Below are 16,538 nucleotides of genomic sequence, written 5' to 3'. Positions count from 1 at the left end.
TTTTTTCTCTCCTTCCCTCTCTCTCTCTCTCTCTGCCCCCTTTCTTTTTCTCCTGTTTTCTCTCTCATTTGAAAGGTTGTCTCATGGTAGCAGAGGGATTAGTGGGATTAGGTGGGCTTGTTCTACTGTATGAGATCCGTGAAGGATCTCTGAGAGGTGGAAGGTGAAAGGTTAAGCTTGCTATAAGGAGCCATCCCCATCACCAGCAATTGGAGCCATCCCAAAGGGCAATGAGCCGGTTGGGTTCAGGGATGGTTGGGCTCCCCTTGTTGAGATTGTCAGACATAGCCAGGTGGCTCCCTGTTAGGAGGTTAGAGAAGAGACTCTCAGTCAGGTACTTGCTGGACTGGCTGGTCACGGAGGCCCAACAGTGCCGACATTCTGTGACATTCGAGCTGGGAGGTGGCAGGGATTGTGAAGGGGTCGGGGTGATGACCAGAGCTGGGTTGGGAGGGCCAGGACCTCACTGCATCCTGCTGGGGGTGTTTGCAGAGTGGGTCCGAGCTGAGCTCCAAGCTGGATGCCCTTCACTCGGAGAAGGAGTCCCTGAGCAGCACCGTAAGGGAGCGGGAGGCCGAGCTGCATTCCGTACAGAGCCTGGTGCAGGAGAAGGAGGCCGCCCTGAGCCGGGAGCAAGAGCGGAGCAGCCGGGAGATCGGCGAGCTGCAGGGCAAGCTGGCAGAGAAGGTAACCCATGCTCTCACCCATGGATAGGACTCTCCTCCAGGGCCTGTGGGAAGGAGCTGTCCCTCGCTTCTCTCCCCCAGGAAGCCTGTATTTTGGGCCTTTTGCGTCATCTCTTGGGCCTCAATCTACTCATCTGTAAAATGAGGGGTTGGGCAGCATGACTCCATGATTTCCCCTAGTGCTAAGTCTAGGGATTTAAGGTACAGAGCATCTCTGGAGGGAAAGGAGCCCTGGGCGCCCCCTTGTGGTGAGAGTCACAGATTTTTTCAGGGAGGAATCCTCGATGTTGCTGCTTTGGAAAATGAGCCTTAGGTCCGAGTGGGACCAAAGCCTTTGTGTCATAACGGAGCTCCTCCTGTTTGGATTTCAGAAGACCTAGATTTGAGTCTCATTTCTGTTACCTTCTCAACCACCTTTATGACCTTAGAGAAGTCATTTAATTTTTTCCCAGCCTCAGTTTTCCTACTCTGTAAAATGAGGCAATTGGACTATATACCCCCCCCATGATCCTAATAGCCCCGTTCCCTGAGATATAACACTGTGCACTGGAGAGAGCAATGGACTCAAAGTCATTCCAGTCCCGGGTGACATTCAGCTGTGGGACTTTGTGCAAATTTCATAATCTCTCTAACCCACTCTTTCCATTCACTACAAAGTGAGGTCACTGGCCAGGTGAGAAGTATCAAACACAGCAGGTAAGATTAAAATGATATTAGGGAACATTTAATAAAGCAAATAAAAATACAGTAAAACTACAAAGTGAGGTCATTGGATTAGACCAGAAGTATCAAATACAGGGGATCAAATTAAAATAATATTAGGGAATACTTAACACAGCAAATAAAAATACAGTAAAACATAGATAATGTTATTAGGTGGTTTTCTAAGTCAATATATAGCCTGCTGGAATCTTTATATATGATAACATGGCCCCAGTTTCTATTTGACTTTGATGGCATCAGATTGGATGACCTCTGAGTTCCCTTCCAACTATCATAAGTCAATCCCTCGGCCTCAATTTTCCCATCTGCTAAATGGGGATAAGAATCCCCACCTCGGCCTATATCCCAGAGTTCCCACAAAGAACTTTATAAAGAGGGAGGCGCTTCATCCCTATGGTTGGTTTTTGCCCTTCTTTCCCAGGAGGCCCAGCACCAGGGGCTGCAGCAGAGACTGTTGGACGAGCAGCTGTCCGTGCTTCAGGGCGCCGTGGCCGAGGCAGAGAACACCGTGAGGGATGCTGTGAGCAAGCTGGATGACCCCCTGCATCTGCGCTGTACCAGTTCTCCAGGTCAGGGAGAGAAAAATAGAGAAAACCACATCTGTGGAAGCTCTGCCCCTACTTTCATTTTTTGGCGACGTTTTCTTGACATCTAAGTTTCTGTACTCAGCATTCCTGACATGACCTCCCTGCCCTTGTCATTTAAGCCAGGGAGGAAAAAGCCAGCAGGGTATGTACCCTTTCATACCTGTAGTCTCCCACTTCTCTGACCTCCTTCTCCAGAGCCAAGACCATTCACTTTAATTAACATATAAATTATCTTTAAATTAATTAGCATGTTCCTAGGAAGCTTTTTGGCTTCATATTAGCATTATTTCCATTTATCTTGTGAGGGACATTGTATACAGACAGATCTCAATTAGTGCAAATAAGGAACTGTGAGAATTTCTACCATTGATTATTAGAATTGGTACTGCATGGTCCCATTGGGCTTGAGCCCAATGTCTTACACACGTCTAACTTCAAATAGTGCTTATTCAAACACGTGTGGCTGCTTTGCGGGATTTTTTATTGGCACTAATCGAGACCTGGCCATGGTGTTTTTCCTGATCAGATTTCCTTCCCTCTGCATCGGGGCAGATAAGTTTCCCCGGGCTTTTTTGTGTCCATCATTGGCATCGTTTTGGGGGCATTCTATGGTTCACTTACACTCACGAACCAGGTTATTCAATCATTTCCTAGACGACGGGTGTCTACTCTGCTTCCAGAAGGTTCTGCCCCTCTGTGGAGCAGGGTTTGAGAGGAGGGGCTAGTTCTGGGTGGGAGGAAAGTTTCTCAAGGCCCTTGCTGGGCTGGGGTCTTTGGGGGCTCATTGCTCACCGGAGCCCCACTGTGGGAAGGCGGCTCCTGGAAGGGGCCACAAGCCTGGCCAGGCAGAAGGAGCGAGGATGGGCGGAAGCCCGTTCTTTGTCCCACGTGGTCCCTGTTTCCCATCCCCTCCTCTCTGACCTGTGTTTGCAGATTACTTGGTGAGCCGAGCCCAGGCCGCCTTGGACGCCTTGAGCGCCCTGGAGAAGGGGCAGATGAAGTACGTGGCCTCCATGACCGGTGAGTGGCAAGGAGGAGCCCCTGGGCTCTTGGCTGGGCAGAGGGCAAGACTCAAGACCTCAGAGTTCCACCATCCCTATCTCACTATAGGGTGGGACAGAAGGGCCGCTGCACCCGGAGTCAGTCAGCAAGCACCCGTTCCAAGGACCTACTAAGTGCCAGTGGCTGTGCTAAGTTGTGAGGACTTGGAAAGAAGCAAAAGACAGTCCTTCCCCAATCTAGGAAAGACTATAGTTACCAGCCTTGGGCTCTGGTCATTTTAGCCGCTTGTGTCTGAGGAGGAGAAAGAATAAGCCTTTATATAGTGCCTACTATATGCCGATACTGTACTAAGCACTTTACAGATATCTTTCTAGGGAGGTCCAGAGAAGGGCTTCCTGTAAAAAGCAAGCATTAATTAGATACCAGGTACTCTGTAAAGCACTGGGAATACATAGGAAAAAAAAAAAAAAGAAACATCCCCTGCCCTCAGGGAGCTTACAAGCTGTTCTGCTGGACTCACACTCTCACATCCAAGAGTAGTTTAAGATTCCTCGGGTTCCCTCCTTAACCCCAGAGTTTAAAAAAAAAAAAAAAAAAAAGATGAAGAGAATTCCTAAAGTTTCCATTCCTTTCACTCCTCCCCTGGAAGTCCAGTCCCACTATCTGGCCCAGAGGGGAAACCCACCAGATTTCCTCATTTGTCCACTTCCGTCCCTCTTCTCCCTCTGCATTTTCCCAGACTCCTCTGCACTGGTAGCAGCGCTGGCCCAGTTTTCTCACCTGGCCGCAGACACCATCATCAACGGGAGCGCCACCTCGCACCTGGCTCCCACGGACCACGCCGACCGTGAGTGAGCTTTCTCCCCACCTCCTCCCTGCAGACTACCCGGGTTGGGCCCTGGAGCATCTTGTAAAGACAGAATATTAAGGAGAAATCCCTCAGCTTGGACTCAGAAAGACTCGTTTGCAATCCAGCCTTAGACCCTCCCAGCCTCAGTTTCTCCAGTTGTGAAATGGGCTCAGTCATAACATGTTTGTCCCTGTGCAGTGAGGGACAGCTGATATAATAGTGTGTGAAGAGAGGTTCGCAAGCCTTAAAACCAGTGGGTCCCCTTCTAGTGCCCTGATTGGACCTAGACTCCCTAGTCCTAGGACTAGAGAGGCCGTAGCCATTGCCCCTCCCTGAAGGCTGGCAGAAAGACCTGGAAGCCTCGACCTGCTCTGGCTGCCCTGCCCCTCCCTCCCATCTCTATGCTTCTGAGTCCATCCCCCCTTTCTTTTTTTTTTTTTTTTTTTTGCTGAGACAATTGGGGTTAAGTGACTTGCCCAGGGTCACACAACTAGGAAATATTAAGGATCTGAGGCCGGACTTGAGGTTCCCTCCGCCCTTTCAGAATCCTGCCCAGATGCCAGAGGACTCCCCAAGATTTACCGCCCATCCTAATGAAATGGTGTAATAATCAGAGAATGGCGGGTTATTAAGTGGGGAAGCGTGAGGGTTTGGTTTGTGAAAAGTTCGCATGAGACGTTTGCCACGGGTCGCAGAGGTTCGCCCTTTAGTATGTGAATTATTATGAAAGAAGGGAAGGAAGGAATGGAGGAAAGGAAAAAAGAAAGGAAGGAAGGAAGTTCAGATGTGATTGTATGACCCTGTCGCGCCACTTCCTCTCTGCCTGCCTCAGTTTCCTCACCTGTAAAACAGAACAATAACACCCACCTCCCAGTGCGCTTGTAAGGATCAAATGAGGCTTTCCAACCTCAGAGCATCATGTCGGGGCTGGTTATTATTTGCTGTTACTGAGGCCCCTGGGGGACTTTGTGAGAGACAGGAGGACTGGGTTCAAGCCCCAGGTCTGGCATTTGCTACTTATGCTGCTTCGGGGTGGACCTCTGAGCCTGTTTCCCCACCTGTAAAAAGAGCATAATGACATGTACCCCAGCAGCGTACAGTTCAGCACAGCTTTGTCCGGTATTGGGCCTTGCAAGGGCAGGGCAGAAGGAGCTCAGGGGCCCCGAGTTCAGATTCTGTCTCTGATCCCGTCTGGCAACGTGGCCCGGGCCAGATGATATCCCCGGGCGGCCCAGATGAGGGCGGCAGTTCACTGACCACAAGTCCCTACACGGTCCGGAGTTTCCTCGCCCTTATTACCATAACCTCCCACTCTTGCCCATAGGATTGACCGACACGTGCAGGGAGTGCGGGGCCCGGACCCTGGAGTACTTGGGGCTGCTCAAGGACAGGCAGTCTCTGCCACAGGCCGACGCCAGCCAGATGAGGGGCCCTCTGCAGGGCATCCTCCAGCTCGGGCAGGTGAGGAGGCAGAGGAGACCCCCTTCTCCCGGCCGGGACCTTTGGAGCGGGGGAAATTTGAGTCCTCCTGGGCCCCCATTTACCAGACCCTGCTCCAGCAAAGTCTGTAAAAGGGAAATGCTGATTCTCTCCCTAAATCACTCGCATCTCAACCCTCCCCCGACAGGAGCTCAAGCCCAAAAGCCTGGACGTGCGGCAAGAAGAGCTCGGGGATCTGGTGGACAAAGAGATGGCCGCCACATCGGCCGCCATTGAAAACGCCGTTCGGCGGATTGAGGTGAGAGCCCGGCCCGGCCATTCACCTGCAACACCTTTGGAGGCCACAGGGATGGCCCTACTCCCACCCCAGTGAAGTTGGGGGCCAGAACTCCCTGTGCGGCCCCTTCCTCTGGGCTTCCTGAGAGCTTCTCCTAGAGGAGATGGGACCATCGGAGGAAGGCCAGCCTTCTTCAGGGGGGGCTCCATGTCCCCCTTGGTCTAAAAGGGGGGATGGCCTGGATGAGTGAGCCCCAAGCTCCTCTCTGACCCTGAGACCATAACCTCTCCTCGTCGGTCCCCAGGATATGATGAACCAGGCCCGTCACGAGAGCTCGGGTGTGAAGCTAGAAGTGAATGAGAGGTGAGGACCCCCACTTCCTGCCCCCCCCAGCCGCCCAGATCCTGGGCTGTGGCTCTGGCCACTGCTTCCCAATTCCATCCCTTGGGACAGTGTCAGCCCCTGCTGGGTCCTGCCAGAGGGGAGGCTTGGGGTGCGGCTGGGGGGCCACCTCCCACCCACACTCCAACCTGGTTCGGGGTCTCCCTCTTCTTTCCAGGATTCTCAACTCCTGCACTGACCTCATGAAGGTAATCACGGGGTAATCCTCCCCGATGGGCACTGCCAGGAGGGAGGAGGGAGGGAAAAGGGAGGAGGGACTGCCTGCTCTGGAATAAAACATGGGTCTTGACTTGCCAGGCAATCCGGCTGCTAGTGATGACATCTACCAGCCTGCAGAAGGAGATCGTGGAGAGTGGGAGGGTGAGTCCGGAGAGAGCCCCCAGGAAGGGAAGGGTCTATCCCTGGAAGGGTCTATCTCAATTACAGAGACCTATCCTCCAGAAAGGTCTATCTTAGCCACAGAGATCTCTCTCTGGGAAGGGTCTATCTCAGTCACAGAGATCTCTCTCTTGGAAGGGTCTGTCTCAGTCACAGAGACCTATCCTCTAAGCGTCTGTCTCAGCCACAGAGATCTCTCTCTTGGAAGGGTCTATCTCAGCTATCTCATTAATTTATTGATTGGGAACTTCTCCACTCAATTGGATTACAGGCCTGGACCAAAAGCTAATGATAATAACTTGATACTTTAAAATACATAGAATGAAATTAAATATTTGTTTTAGATTACTGTATTATTAATTTTATTTTTATTATAAGTAATTTTAAAATTTTATAGTTGTATATATTTACCCCCACATGTCACCAGCATCACTATTTAAAATAGGAAGTAGTCCCCAAATTACCTCTCTTTGGCCTCGAGGGTGTTACAGATAATTTTTAAAATAATCTTATTTATTAAGCGCCCTCTCTGTGCCAAGAGCAGGAAGTACAGAGGCAGAACCACAAAATCCCTGCCCTCAGGGAGCTAACGAGGGAGGGACCAGAGAGGAAGATATGATGGAGTGATGCTGGGGGTTGAGGATCAGCATTAACCCCTCCCCACCCAGCCCCAGACAACTAGGAGTCCCCCTTCTGGAAACTAAAAGCCCCAGGGGAAGATGACTCAGGATGGCAGCCCCCCCCCAGCTCACCCATCCCTCTCACAGAGCTTCTCCTCCCCTCTTTTCGCCAGGGGGCGGCCTCCCAGCAGGAATTCTACGCCAAGAACTCGCGCTGGACGGAAGGCCTCATCTCAGCATCCAAGGCCGTGGGCTGGGGAGCCACCCAGCTGGTGTAGGTCCAGGCAGGAGAGGGAGGAGGGGTCACGACGGGGCCTCTGGCCGCCTGGGTGGGAAAAACAGCTCCTCCGTCCCCTGCGGCCTCTTCCTGCCATCTCTGGCCAAGGCAACGAGAAGGAAGCTCAGAGCCAGCTCATCCGTTTAGAGCCCGAGGAGGCCCTTGCCCCGGCACTGGAGGCCCAGGGAGAGTAGTTTACTTGCCCATGACCACATAGCTAGCACATGCAGAGCGGGGGGAGATTAGAATCTGGGTCCCTAACCCCAAGAGCTCCACGTTACGGGGGCTCTGCAGGGACTTGCCCAGCATCTCACAGCTCGCACCAAAGCGGGGATTCCAGGTTTCCCAGTTCTTGGCTCCTTTTTCTGTGTCTTGCTCATGGGCTGTGACTGCCTGGGAAGCTTGGGGGTCCTGCCATCATGGGTCAGCCCTGCCAGGGATTACAGCCTGCAAGGTTCTGGGGAGCCAGAGCCCTGTGCCATCACACACATGCAGATCCAGCCGGACCAGCTGGAGTCTTGGGGTCACTTGTGAGCCCTTGAGGTTAGAGAAGGACACTGATAAGCTAGGGAAGGGAGGTAGCCTTGACTCCATGACCGATGGGAAGAGATTAGATCAGTGGGAGTGATTTGAGCCCAGGGACGGGCCCAGGCCCTCTTCACCTGGCTGTGATGTGGATGAGGCAGATTTGAGCCCCGGCTCGGTCTCCCCGACTTTGCCCTGAGGTTTCTGGCCCTGGGACCCCAGGGCTGCTGCTAATGCTGTCTGTGAGGGACTTATGGAGAGAGAAGCAGCTAGTTACAGGGGCAAGCCTGGCACTGGCATCAGGTCTGGTCTTGCCCAGCTGTCAGACAGAAAGCCAGCAGGCCGGCCCAAGGAGTCTGGGCTGGGAGGATGGGACACTTTTTTTTTCTGTTTGTGCTGGGAGAAGGCTGGCAGGGCGCATTTAGTCTGGAGGAGAAAAGATTGAGGGGACAACGGAGCTGGCTTCTAGCACTGGACATCGGTGACCAAGAGGAGGAGGGATTGGCCCGGCCCTGCTGGGCCCCAGACCATCAGGAAGGGTTGAGCTCCAGGCCTCAAGCTGGCTAACTACTTAAACTCCCTTGGGCCTCAGTGTGGAGGCTTTGGCTTTTGAGTTCTTTCCTGGCTCTTGAGGATAATATGGCTCCAGTAGCAATGGGGGCAAGCTTCAAGGGGACACATTTAGGCTTGAAGTCATCAATGAGAACTTTCCCAAATTGCTGCCGAGAGAGGTAGTGAGCTCCCCATCACTGGAGGTCTTCAGGCAGAGGCTGGATACACGTTGGGGATGTCTAAGTGGGGCTTTCTTGGTCATTTGACAGCTTTTGTGATTCTCTCTCCCCTCCCCCCCACAGGGAGTCGGCTGACAAGGTGGTCCTGCACACAGGGAAATACGAGGAGCTTATTGTCTGTTCCCACGAGATCGCAGCCAGCACGGCCCAGTTGGTGGCCGCCTCCAAGGTGAGACCCCAAGCAGCCCCAGAGAGCCCCCTGATGGTTCTTTCCCTTAGTCCCGGCCAGGGGCCCATGCAGAGCCTTTGTGGGGCTCCTTCCTCCTTCAGTCAGAAATAACCTCTGCTTCTTCCGGGTCATTGGAGTGTGAAATTCCTTGAGTAAAAGCGAGAAGATCCAAAATTCTGAAAGCTCGGCTACTATTAGGGGGACAGATGACCAGAACTGGAAGGGAAGGAGAGGCCATGTGATCCAACCCACTTTGTTTACAGAGGGAGAAGACTGAGGCTCCCAGATACTAGAAAACAGGAAGAGCTAGTTAACTGAGTCAAGGGAAATCTCCAAGTCTGGTTTCCTCCTCCATAAAATGAGAGGGAAATCTCTAGGGCCAGATGGACCTACATGTGAATTCTACCAAAATTTAAAAGATGATTAATTCCATTACTATCCAAACTATTTGAAAAAATAGGGAAAGAAGGAATTCTACCAAATTACTTTTATGACACAGATATGGTGCTGATACCAAAACCAGGTAGGGTCAAAACAGAGAAAGAAAATTGTAGAACAGTTTCCCTAATGAATATTAATGTAAAAATCTTAAATAAAATATTAGCAAGAGATTACAGCAAGTCATCCTTCAGGATAATACACCACGACCAAGTAGGATTTATACCAGGAATGCACAAAATAAGAAGGAAGGATCCTCCCAGTTGTAACCAGGTTCCTGTGATCCTAGAAGTCACTAACATTTTTCTAAACTTCAATAATCATCATATGTCTTGCCTATTTTATTTTAAATTTACATATATATGTGTATACATGTATATATACATATATGTGTGTGTGTGTATTAAATTACAAAATTACAAAATGAATTACACTTCACAGGGTCTTTTTAGGGCAAGTGCTTCCATAGCAGGATTTCTTAATCTTCTGTGCTGTGGGCCCTTTCTGAATAATGAAGCCCCTTCTCAGGGCCAGGCTTTTAATGCACAAGATAAAATGCAGGGCACGGCTGCAGAAGCCGGCAGCATCATAGCCCAGTCTGGAAACATTAAGAACAAGGTTGGGGATTCCGGCTCGCCCCGGGCAGGGGGGGCGATGGCCCCTTTCTGAGGGGTCCCCTGGCTTTTCTGCAGGTGAAAGCTGACAAGCACAGTAGGAATCTGAGCAGGCTTCAGGAGTGCTCCCGGTCCGTGAACGAAATGGCCGCCAATGTGGTGGCCTCCACCAAGTCAGGCCAGGAGCAGATTGAGGACAAAGGTAAGGGGCTGCATGGAGGAGGGAGCAGGGCGGGAGGAGGGATGGGCACGGGGGGAGTGGGGGTGGTCCTCACCAGCTTTCTTTGCTCTCTCTGATGCACAGACACCATGGATTTCTCGGGCATGTCATTGATCAAGCTGAAGAAGGAAGAAATGGAGACCCAGGTAGGACGCTGGACCCCCCTCCTGGGAGAGGCAGGAGGCACTGAGTGATAGCCTAGCAGGGCCAGGGGGTGTTCAGGGCCAGCTGACTGGGACAGAGCGGGGCCTGTGAGAAGGTTGAGGGTTTCAGGGGGCCAGATGAGCTGGGAAGAGCTGAGCCAGGGGCTGATGGGTTCTGGGCCCTGCAGGTGAAGGTGCTGGAGCTGGAGAAGACGCTGGAGAATGAGCGGATGCGACTGGGGGAGCTCCGGAAGAGGCACTATGCCCTGGCGGGGGGGGTGGACCAGTCCCCCGAGGAGGAGCAGCAGCTCGGCCGCCCTGTGGCCAGCCCCCGCCGGGGCATCCTGAAGAAGCCCCCACTCGCTCAGAAGCCCACCCTGGTGCCCAAGCAGGACTGCCAGGTACCCTTGAAGACGTGGCTCCCCGGATAGCCGGGCGGCTCGGTCGAGCGCGGTGGTGGAGGGGAGATTTGGCGGGACCTGGAGGCAAGACGCGTCCTGCATCCGGCCCTAGCAGAGTTGTTCACCCCCTCTGAAAAATGGAGAAAATAAAGACTGTGGCATGTGCCTCAGGGCGGTAGCAGGCTCAGGGGAGAGCCCGAAGGGGCCGCTCTGCCATGGTCCCGGGCGGGCACAAGGGCCGGACACGCGGCACCTCTGAAAGAGCTGGGGGTGGCGGCTAAGAAAGTGGCGAGACCTCTGTGTGTCACCACCCGGGCTTGTGCCCTCCTCAGGTGTCCAGTAATGGGCAGTAACCACAGGGCAGCTGTGGGGGTGGTGGGGGGAGAATTCATGCTCCGTCCTGGGAAAGTCCCAGGGAGACATGGGAGCCGGCATCCCCTCCTGGGAGGGAAAACAGATGCACATGCACAGTAAATGTGTCTATACATGCACAGTGAATGTCTACACATGCAAGTACACTGTAAATGTATCCACACATGCACAGTAAATGCCTACACATGCACAGTAAATGTCTACACATGCACGTGCACAGTAAGTGTCCACATATGCACACACATAATAAATGTCTACACATGCATGTGCACAATAAATGTGTCCACATGCACACACACAGAGTATCTACACATGCACACACATGCAGTGAATGTTTACACATGCACAGTAAATGTCTACACACACAGATGTGCACAGTAAAAATGTCTATACATGCACACACACAAACTCAGTAAATGTCTACACATGCACACAGACACATGCACAGTAACTTTGTCTACACATGCATGTGCACAGCAAACGTGTCTACACATGCATGTGCACAGTGTGTCTACACTTGCACAGTAAATGTATCTACACACACAGCAAATGTCTACACATGCACAGTACCATATACATTTGCACAATACACATGTCTACACATGCACAAATGTCTGCAGACTCGTGAGTGTGTACCTGTACACTAATGCACATGCACACACATACATGCACAATAAACCCATCTCCCTATACATACGTGCACACACATGTACTTGTGCATGTGCTTGCTCACACACATGGGCCGGCCCACACAGGTGCACACACAATCTGGGGCCCAGCCGAGCACTTCTGCTCGCATGCTTTGCCCTCTGCCATAAGAGAACCTGGGTCTCCTTACGGCTCCTTGCTTCCTGCGGCAGGATGCCCGGCCCCTCGCCGGGTTCAGCCACTGAGAGTCCGCGATGGGGGCCGGTGCACCATATCCTGATACAGACACACACTCACACAAAGTCTGACATAGAGCACATGAGAGCACTGCTGTTTGGGGGAACACGAGTCTCTTCAAATGGGGAGCGCACTGAGACACCCTTCTGAAAAGGGGGTGCTTGTGCCCCGATGTCAGCAGCAACCTGGAGCTGGCCACTGTGCCAACCGGGGTCTAGAGCACCCAGACAGAGAAACGGCAAGCTTAAGTGGAAAGATTTTGGGGGTTCCTGTGCCCTTGCCTTTAAAAAAAGAGATTACTGAGGGTACTTTTTCCTGGGCAGACCTTGTGAGCTGCAGCCTTCCTTAGGGGGTCTCAGTCTCTGAGCGTCCCGCCCTCTGGGAGGGCTGGGGTTGGCTGGGAGAGGCAAAGGCACTCTGGAGCCCGTCAGCCTGAGAGTGCGAAGAGTCTTGGGTCTGGGGGAAGGAAGCTTGGATTGTAGCAACCTCCAGACAGGAAGGAGCAGGGCGGGGGCTGGCACTGGGGGCCCCCCGGATCCATCCACTCTGAGCAGTTCCCTATTGTCATTTCAGCTCGAGAAGGAGGATGGCGTCTACCAGGCCCAGCTCATGAACTCCTAAGAGTGCTCAGCTCTGGCTTTGAAGAGAAATGAGGCTGGGGGACCCTTCCTGGCCCCAGGGCAAACGGGAAGGCTCCCTCCTAGCTCCCCTTTACCCAGACGGCCAAGGAGACATCCCCCAGACCCAGCTCTGCAGGGCTTGGGGCGGGGAAGGAGTGGACTCCAAAGCCAGGAGATATCTGTGTTTTAAACAGATCACAGCTGGATTTCCACCCCTGGTTTGCTGTAGCATCTTCTCCACCCCTGGTGGCCCAGAAGCCCTGCAGAGCCGCTTACTTCATGGGCCCCCTCAAGCAGAGGGTGGGAGGCAAACCGAGGGCTTTGTGGCTCTCGGGCCCGCGAATGGCTGAGACGTGCCGGACAGTGCTCCACCCTCGCTGTGATTATTTATCTGCAATAAGAAAAACTTCTTAGCCCAGCAAGGTTCCCTGCTGACCCAAGCTGGAGTCCTTCAGGAGAGACATGATGTTTTTAAATCCGGCGTTGCATCTTTTCTCTACTGTTTTATATTCAGTGTGTTGGGTACAGGGGCTGCAGCCTTGGCAGGGGATGCTTTGGGGAGGGCCCGGCCCTTTCCTGGGACGGAATCTGTGATTTTGGCTTGTTGGGGGAATAAACATTAAAGAGAATCTCTTAAGGAGCTCCGTGGCTATTGGGATGCTTAGTCGTCTGGGTTTTTATTTGGGGAAGCAAATAGAGGTCCAATCTTTGGCGGTCTGGTGCGTGATGGGAAGAGCATCTGGATTCAACAGCGTTTATAAAACACCTACTATGGGCCAGGCAGGGATAAGTGGCGGAACCATCCTGCTTTACATTCCACTGGTTTGGAAGAAAGTGCCCCGCTCCTGTCAATCAAGTCAACAAACATTTATAAAGCGCTATGTGCCAGACACTGGACTAAATATTGAGGATGGGGGGAAAAAGCAAAAAAACCATGTTGTGCCCTCAGAGCTCACTTGTTATTGGGAGACAGCATGCAGGTAACATGTGACGGCCATTTTGCACCCCGATTTGTACCTTTCTGCAAGGGGCTGGTGCGGAGGAGAGATCGTTGATCTGGGTGTCAGTTCTTGGACCACCTAGTGCTCTGGAGGCTTTGGGGGCTACTTTGGATCGAACCTTGCCCTCCAAAAAAGCGAGTGGCTTGAGGCTGGTGGCTTCTTGGAAGAACCCTCCAGCCTGTAGCTTTCTCTCATCCCACGGAGCCTCAGGGAATTGGAGTCTAAGAGCAGAGGTGCCCAGGGAGGGCATTCAGAGACAGGGCCGACCCCCCCCAGGCCCATTCAAGGCCTTTCTCATCGCTCTGAGCCACACTGGCGCCCCCCTCGGTCCTTGGGTGGCGGGACCTGCCCCGTGTTTCACTGGCATCGGCTGAATACCCAAGTCACCTCAGTCCGGTCCCAAGCTCTAGCCGGAGGGCTCGCACTTAGACGTTATCCTTAACTTGGAGGCTCGGTTTTCCAGGGCGATTTGGGGAAGAAAAGGGGAGCTAGGCTTGGAGGCAGGGCCCATCTGAGCGCCCCCTCCCCTTTTAAAAGAGCTTGTCGGTGCCCCCTTGGCCACGAGCAGGCCCCGCCCACCCTCCCCCACCCGTTTCCTGTTGTCCCTTTGATGAGGGCTGACCTTCGCCCCGGGAGGCCCGAGCCCGCTGCCGGCACCTTGCTGAGAGCCCTTGTCAGGGCTGGCAAAAGGGGGCCGCAGAGGCGGCTTGGCGGCGAGCCCTCGGAACCAGCTGGGGAGAAGGGGCAGCGCCGGAAGCCGGGGGGAGCCTGTGCCGGGCAGGAAGTGGTGGATTAGAAATGGGGCAAGGGCCCAGCTCTGGGCCTGGCTGAGGAAGTGATGCGGGCCCCGGTCGGTCTGGCTGGGGAGCCGGGAGGGGGCTGGGAGCTCCGCGGGGACGAGCCCCTCCTTGGGCCGGGAAGGAAGCGGCTTGCCCTGGCTCACGCTCCGCCCGGGCCTCCCGGCGCAGGCGGGGGCACAATGGCAGGCCTTGGCGGACCTGTCCGTCTGCCTCCACCGTCGTTGTCCCCCTTCTGGCCCGGCAGCCTTTGCAAACTGGTCCCCGGAACGGGGAAAGGCCCTGGCCGGGCTTAGGGAGCCCGTGAAGGGCGGCGCTTGCAGGGTCTGGGGTTGGAAGCCAGGAGGGGCCTGCAAGGTCACGGAGCTCGGCTCCTGTTTTACGACCAAAGGGAGGAGGCTCCCCACTGAGCTGCTCCCGGGGAGGGGCCAAGCCCTTCAACACGCGCGCCTGGGGTGGAAACTGACCTTCCCACCGCCTTGGAGCCCACCACGAAATCCTCCCATTACTTTTGACCTTCCCATCCCCCCCCCGAAAAATCAGTAGGAAAAAAAAAATACTCGGGCCTCCCCGGCTACTACACGTGACTCACAAAATACAAAGCAAAACAAGCCCCGGGAGGGCGTTGCCACCTGCCCGCCCAGCTCCGACGCGCCCGAGCCAGTCCAACCAGTCCGTGCCCCCAGACGGCTCTGCGGCCGCTCGCGGAACGGCCGCCGCTGTGCAGCGGCCAAGGGAGATCCACCCGGGGAGTTTCCTACGGGGATCGGCGCGGGTCTGAGTCAGGAACACCTGGCGCTTGCTCCCCCAACCAAGGCGCGCCGCCATCCCCGCCCCATCGGGGGAGGGTTAGGTGAGCCGCTAGGGGGCGCTACAGTGGATTCAAGGAGTCAGGCAGAAGGGCTAGGAGGTGAGCCGCTAGGTGGCGCTACAGTAGATACAAGGAGTCAGGCAGAAGGGCTAGGGGGTGAGCCGCTAGGTGGCGCTACGGTGGATCTGATCTCAGTTACCAGCGGCGTGAACGCCCACAGTTAGACTCCGTTTCCTCAGCTGTAAAATGCGCTGCCGTAGGCGTTGGCAAGCCGCCCCAGTGCCTCTGCCAAGAAAACCCCCTAAGCCTCACAAAGAGTTACCTAGGAGAGCTGAGCCGTTCTCTCCAGGACCTCCTCCACGCCCCCCCCCTCCCCCTCCCCCTCCCCCTCCCCCTCCTGGGCGGCCCGGGACCATGCATGACAACGGATCAAGCAGAGAATGGGAACCGGTTGCCTCCGGGGCGCTTCTGGTCACATGACTGCGCTGTAATCCTTTGCCCCCCTCCCCCACCCTACTTGGCCTTTCTGGCTCCCGCTTGCGCGGCGGGCGTTAAGTCGGATCCCCAGCTCTGGGACCGTGGCCAGGGGAGTTTCTTTGGGAAGGGAAAGGGAACGTCTTGGCCTCCCCACTAGGAAAAGGAGCAACGTCCACTTGGGGGGGGGGGGGGCACATTTTCAGGGTGTTCACAAACAGACCCTCGTCACTTTTACAAGGTCGTTCAGTGTTGCTCGCTTCCAGCCAGTTTGCGCTTGGGTGCATTAACCCCGTGACTTCTGTCCTTGTTGGGAGGAACTGTAAAGTCTGTCATTTTCGGAGTTAGGGCCGGCTTTAAAAGCTTTTCCTTTACTTGGGAGGACGAAGCGATTTACTTGGGAGGACGAAGAAAAGACCAGGCAATCTTAGGGGATGGATGCCGCCTTCCTGGGAAAGAGAGCCCTTCAGCCTAGGTTATAGGCGACAAGCCCCGCCCTTATTGTAAAGCTCGCTGGAGTCTCCGAGCCGCAGGGCGACCATGGGTAGTTTTCGTTTCCCATCTGTAAAGTCGAGCTATTACCTGCTCCACCCATCCCATCCCGGTTACTGTTTTGGATAACAAAGCGACAGGTGCGAAAATACTGCTATAAAACACTGAGGTCAAGGGAAAATATGAGAGGCCAGAAATATGTTTAAAAACAAATAGCATCAAAGTTTGCTTAAAAAAAATAAACCGCAATAATGCAAAGTGTAAGGAAGCATCGACCAGTTAAAGTGTATACTTTCTTTTACAATAAAAAGCCACACAGCTGAAATCTAAGAAAATGCTTCTCAAAGTTCTCTTCACTAGAAAGTCAGTGGGAGGAATCCTAGACAATTAATAACTTTTATAGCCCTAAGTATCATTCCCCAGGCCTCCTGGGCCCGAGTTTCATTTCCTGTTAGGGAGATGGGCATTGTTACTACCTGTTGAACCTACTTTAACAAAGTTATCAGGATCCAATGAAGCACTAAGTAGGTAAATGTCCTTAAA

General features: G+C 53.8%; 1 protein-coding gene across 1 annotated transcript in view; it reads left to right on the top strand.

Moving 5' to 3' along the window:
* Positions 1 to 12,810, top strand: part of HIP1R (huntingtin interacting protein 1 related) — a 68,822-nt gene extending 56,012 nt beyond the window's left edge. Inside the window, exons 17-31 of the mRNA XM_031948482.1 lie at positions 495 to 687; positions 1,831 to 1,978; positions 2,930 to 3,016; positions 3,738 to 3,845; positions 5,173 to 5,309; positions 5,476 to 5,586; positions 5,870 to 5,928; positions 6,125 to 6,155; positions 6,265 to 6,327; positions 7,139 to 7,239; positions 8,622 to 8,727; positions 9,858 to 9,981; positions 10,084 to 10,145; positions 10,331 to 10,543; positions 12,374 to 12,810. Coding sequence (XP_031804342.1) covers positions 495 to 687; positions 1,831 to 1,978; positions 2,930 to 3,016; positions 3,738 to 3,845; positions 5,173 to 5,309; positions 5,476 to 5,586; positions 5,870 to 5,928; positions 6,125 to 6,155; positions 6,265 to 6,327; positions 7,139 to 7,239; positions 8,622 to 8,727; positions 9,858 to 9,981; positions 10,084 to 10,145; positions 10,331 to 10,543; positions 12,374 to 12,421 — 1,591 coding nt within the window. The 3' untranslated portion in view covers positions 12,422 to 12,810. The remainder of the gene's footprint in view (positions 1 to 494; positions 688 to 1,830; positions 1,979 to 2,929; positions 3,017 to 3,737; positions 3,846 to 5,172; positions 5,310 to 5,475; positions 5,587 to 5,869; positions 5,929 to 6,124; positions 6,156 to 6,264; positions 6,328 to 7,138; positions 7,240 to 8,621; positions 8,728 to 9,857; positions 9,982 to 10,083; positions 10,146 to 10,330; positions 10,544 to 12,373) is intronic.
* The last annotated feature ends 3,728 nt before the right edge of the window (positions 12,811 to 16,538 follow it).

This window comes from Sarcophilus harrisii, chromosome 1 (genome assembly GCF_902635505.1).
Source record: "Sarcophilus harrisii chromosome 1, mSarHar1.11, whole genome shotgun sequence".
NCBI classification, from domain to species: domain Eukaryota; kingdom Metazoa; phylum Chordata; class Mammalia; order Dasyuromorphia; family Dasyuridae; genus Sarcophilus; species Sarcophilus harrisii.
Note: the sequence above shows the minus strand (reverse complement) of the source record. Positions and strands in the feature narration are given on the sequence as shown.